Genomic DNA, 5,106 nt, shown 5'->3' with positions numbered 1-5,106 from the left:
AGTGAGAACAAACCTCAGTGATAAAGGAAGGTCTGGTGATTTCTCTGTTAAGGCCCAAACAACAACAACACAAACACATCAACACAAATATGCAACAAACATTTAGAGCTCAGAGAAGTTTCTATTTTCATGGAGAAATGTGAGTTTTGGTAAAGAAACATCATCATGAGCAGTGATCTCCTCCACGGCTCCAGCTCCACCTCAACAAACTCAAACATCAACACAACAAGAAATGACAAGAGGTCAAAGTCCTGCCCACAATGTTTGATTGACAGGTGATCTCTGTGCAGTGTAGAGACACAACAGCAATGAGCTTTTAGCAAAAAACATGGAGACTAAAGAAAGTGATGAACTAAAATACAGATTTTAACCAACTGCACCTTCAATGATCTTTGTCTATTTGAGTTTACACAACTCTGCTGTGTCTCCAATACAGCAAAGACAAACTCCAGCATGTAGAGGCTGAGTGAATGTGGTCTGGACTCTGTGGAGGAGAGTCATGGTTTCAGAGACGCTGTAGAAGGACAGAATACCTGCTCTGTGATCCAGGTACACTCCTACTCTGGAGGACTGAGGACCTGAGACTGGAGTCTGGATCTTGTTGAAACAAAATGTGAAACTGTTGTTGGAACAACCTAACGTCCAAGATTTGTCATTACATCCAAACAAACTTTCTCCCCCTTCTCTTCTGATATTCTTATATGTGACTGCCACATAAACTCCTCCTCCTCTCCACTCCACCTCCCAGTAACAACGTCCAGTCAGACTCTCTCTACTCAGGACAAGAGGATATGTAGTAAATCTGTCTGGGTGACTAGAATAAGACTGATCTTTACTCATAAATGCTACTTTCCTGTTTCCTTCAGATAATAACAGACGTGTGTTTGCTGTGTTTGGATCCAGTGTGATTTCCTGTGAATATCTTAAGAAGTCAGCTCTGGTCTTGGGTTCTGGTGGTGACAGTGAAACATCCACTTCAGTCACTGTCAGTGAGATGTTTGTCCATGTGTCTCTCAGAAGGTCCTGTAGTTGATCTCTGAGCTCTGACACAGCTGCTGTCACATCCTCAAAGTGTCTGAGAGGACGGATATTGATGCTGGATGAGTGTGTAGATGGACTGAGTGCTGACAATGAGGGGTAGTTGTGTAGAAACTGAGTGTGATCCTCTGTGTGTGACAGCAGCTTCAGCTCAGCGTCTTTCCTCTTCAGCTCAGTGATCTCCTGCTCCAGCTTCTTCTGAAGCTCTTTGACTCCACTCACTTGAGTTTCCTGCTGGGATCTGATCTGCTGCTTCAGCTCAGAGCTTCTTTTCTCCATGAGACGGATCAGCTGAGTGAAGATCTTCTCACTGTCCTCCACTGCTTTATCAGCAGAGCCATTGATGGCCTCCACCTCCTGTTGAAACACCTTCACATCTTTCTCTGTGTCCTGGATTCTCTGCTGGATGTTTTGTCGACTCAGCTCCAGCTCTCTCTGCCTCTCAGTCCTTTCTGCTGCAGCTGAGACTGTGTCGTGGCCTTTATGTTCATCCAGAAGGCAGACAAGACAAATACACTTCTGATCAGTGCGACAGAATATCTTTAATACCTCATCATGACGAGAGCAGATGTTCTCCTGGAGCTTCTTGGAGGGCTCCACCAGCTTGTGCTTCTTCAATGGAGCCACATCATAATGAAGCTGCAGGTGTTTCTCACAATAAGAGACCAAACAAACCAGACAGGACTTGACAGCTTTGAGTTTTCTCCCAGTGCAGACATCACAGGCCACATCTTCAGGTCCAGCATAGCAGTGATCAGCAGCAGCAGCTTGGAGTCCAGTCTTCTTCAGCTCCTCCACTAAAGCTGCTAACATGGTGTTTTTCACCAGGTCAGGTCTTGGTGTGAAGTTCTTCCTACACTGAGGACAGCTGTAGATTTTCTTCCCACCCTCTCCATCCCAGTGGGTTTTAATACAGCTGAAGCAGTAGCTGTGTCCACAGGGAATAGCCACTGGATCCTTCAGTAGATCCAGACAGATGGAACAAGAGAAGGTCTCCTGGTCCAGATGAACTCCTTTCTGCGCCATTTCACCTCTCACAGACGACGACTGTCTGAGTTTCTGTTGCTCAGAAGTGAGTGTCAGATGTGGTAAAAACCTCCTGGTATCTGATCAGGTGTGACTCAGTCCTGTTTGTTTAACCTTTGTACGACACAAAGTTCACCAACAGCACAAAGTGTTTTATGTCTCAGTTTATTTGCAGGAGACAGACCATGTTGGCATTGTTACAGTGGTAGTAATAAACTAGTCAAACACTTCATTTTCTTTTGTGATCAATTATTTATTGATGTATGGACCGTTTAACAACCAGACATAATAAACACAATTTCCTCTTTTTTTTGGTGTACATGTTGGCATTGTTACAACTATCTGACCTTGTTTCAATGATAGTAATAAATTAGTCACATTATTACACTTCATTTTTACAGCACCTCTTAACTCTTTGGCGACCACACTAATTGCTCAGCACATCCGCTCCGGACCGCATGTTTTTGGCTATTTGTTTACCTTTTGCTCACGTCGAAGTGAACTCTGTACATCACCTAGAAACAAACGGTTTTCAAGTGGTTGAAGAGTGACTTTCCAACATGCTCCACGAAAAACCAGAAACGTTTGTAACAGCACCGGAAAAAGTCGCTAGATTTGTCTCTAGTCACTTTTGACCAAGGGCGTCAGTTTACTTTGAAAAGTGGTGGGGACAATTTGACCATATGCGCACCGCACCCCCCCCCCCCCCCCCCCCCCCCGACGCCGCCGCATCGCACCTGGCTGACACCGTTTCCCAGACCGTCATAGACTACCGTTCTCAACCAGACTCTGGTCTCCTATAGGACCGGGTCTGGCTCCAAGTTTGAGCTAATAAATGAGCAAAGACCCGACCAGGTCCGACCAGTGTTTAAACCTCCTGGACCCTGGACCCGATGCGGCTGGACTCACGAGCATTTTTTTTTTTAATTCTCCGCTGGACCGCAGCAAAAAAAAAAAGAAGAAGCCCAGTTGGGGCATGACAAGCTGGTGATCAGCTGTGGTCATTGAATTGTTAGACTACAGTAGGTCATTTCAATTTGCTCATCTGTGTTTTTTCCTTTTTATTTTATCTATGCGCATCGAGAGTGAGTGAGAAACAGAGAAACAGGGGTGCACACCAGATGATTGCCAACCGGCAAAAACTGAAACGAGAGAGGAAAAACAAACTACAATATAGCCTATGTCCAAAAGACTTTGTCCCGTCGTCACGTGAGTGAGGAAGGATCGGATGGTCGCTCAGGTTTAGTGATGAGGAAACTGTCACTGTCAGCAGCTGCTCCAAACAGACACGTTACTAGGCTACGGTAACTTTATTTTGAAGGGACAGATGTTGATTTCGTTAACAGTGACTTTGCACCCAAACATTAAGCATATATCGGGTGCTGTCTCATTCGGTACAATCGAAACGAGTGGAGGCCGCCCTTCAGTTCGGCGTCTGTTCTATTTTTCACGCGAGCCGTGAGCGCCGTTGTCAAGCTGGATAGACGGATCGTACCAGACAGGAAGTTGGGCACAGAAAAGGCGAGAGAATCCGGTCAATTTTCAAAATAAAATGATGATTACCGGTAATGAAGTTGTTGCTTGTCCGTCTATAAATATTTGTCAGTTGCGTCTGCACACGAGACACACACACACATCCATACATACAGAGCTTGAGACAGACCTGTGTGTGTGGAAAACCGAGTACAGACGAGTGGAGTCGATGTTTTACCGGCGAGGAGAGCAGGAGATGCAGCTCCCTGTGTAACCAGCCAAGCGGCTGCGAGGACACGCGCAGCGCGCCGCTCCGGGCTGTGAGAAGTCTTTAATTGAAGCTACATTGTTGCGAGTTGGCTCCAGCAGAAGCTCTGCGCCGTGCACACTGTTTCAGCTGCCTATTTTGTCACAGTTTATCAACGTTTTTTCGTCATTCTTCATTAGGATAATGTTAAGTTCATTTTGTGGTGGGGACAAAATTGTTCTTGACAAAAAGTGGTGGGGACATGTCCCCAGCGTCCCCAGCGTAAATGACGCCTATGCTTTTGACAAAAAAAAAGTCGGCAAGAGGGTTTGGAAAGTCGCCAGATTTAGCGAGAAAGTCGCCAAGTTGTCAACACTGTGTAGCCGACAGCCGTACAGCACGCTGCACGCTGTCCCCAGAGCAGCATTCAAGGAGACCGATTACTCAGACAAAACCAAGATCCCACAGTTTATAAAACCATTATGTTTTGATTGTAGTAACAGTTCTACATATCAGAGGATTACCATATTCACACACGGGGTACCTGAGAGTGTCTATTATCATAATATGTAAAAAAAAAAATTAAAAAAAACTCGTCAATGGTCGCGAAAGAGTTAATGACTAATTACATCACTCTTTGCAAGAAACATCTCATGGGTAATTGATCATCAGTTTCCAGAAGAGTTTATCAGTTTTCTCATAATCGAATACTAAGAGTGTAACGATACACAAAAGTCACGGTTCGGTACGTACCTCGGTTTTGAGGTCTCGGTTTGGTTCATTTTCGGTACAGTAAGAGAACCAAATGCAAAACATAAATTTGCTTGTTGTTTGTTAGGCATTTTTCTAAACCAAATTTACATGTTTTAGTCAAATGTAATTATTTTACTCACCTACTAATGTTATGTTGTAGGTACATTGTCCCTGGTACAAATAAACTTATAAACTTATTAAACTTAACTTATAAACTTACTAAACCATTATACAAAATATGAAAAAAATATAATACTGTTGTAAAGTGCTGCCTAATAAATTCAATAAATTATTCTCAAATTAACAAAACATAAAATAAGCCTTACAATGAATAAAAAATTCAAATAAACAAAACATATAAAATATGATTTGGTAACGCTTCCTTTTACGGTACGGTAATTACCAGGTAATTACCATGTAATAAGATGTATTTACTAGGTAATAACCAGGTAATTAAAGGCAATTACATTGTAATTACCAAGTACTTACTAGGTAATTACAAGGTAATTACCCAGTATTTACAGATATTTTTCCTGACTACTACCAGGTATTTACCCAATAATTGCCTG

General features: G+C 43.2%; 1 protein-coding gene across 1 annotated transcript; it reads right to left on the bottom strand.

Moving 5' to 3' along the window:
• Positions 1–396: 396 nt before the first annotated feature.
• Positions 397–2,064, bottom strand: LOC311001047 (tripartite motif-containing protein 16-like; the record flags this gene model as incomplete). Its single annotated transcript, XM_083992005.1, has 1 exon — positions 397–2,064. One exon carries the CDS (start codon positions 2,062–2,064, stop codon positions 397–399), a length of 1,668 nt encoding a protein of 555 aa, XP_083848131.1.
• Positions 2,065–5,106: the final 3,042 nt, after the last annotated feature.

The sequence above is a fragment of the Trachurus trachurus genome (genome assembly GCF_905171665.1).
Source record: "Trachurus trachurus genome assembly, chromosome: 17".
NCBI classification, from domain to species: Eukaryota; Metazoa; Chordata; class Actinopteri; order Carangiformes; family Carangidae; genus Trachurus; species Trachurus trachurus.
Note: the sequence above shows the minus strand (reverse complement) of the source record. Positions and strands in the feature narration are given on the sequence as shown.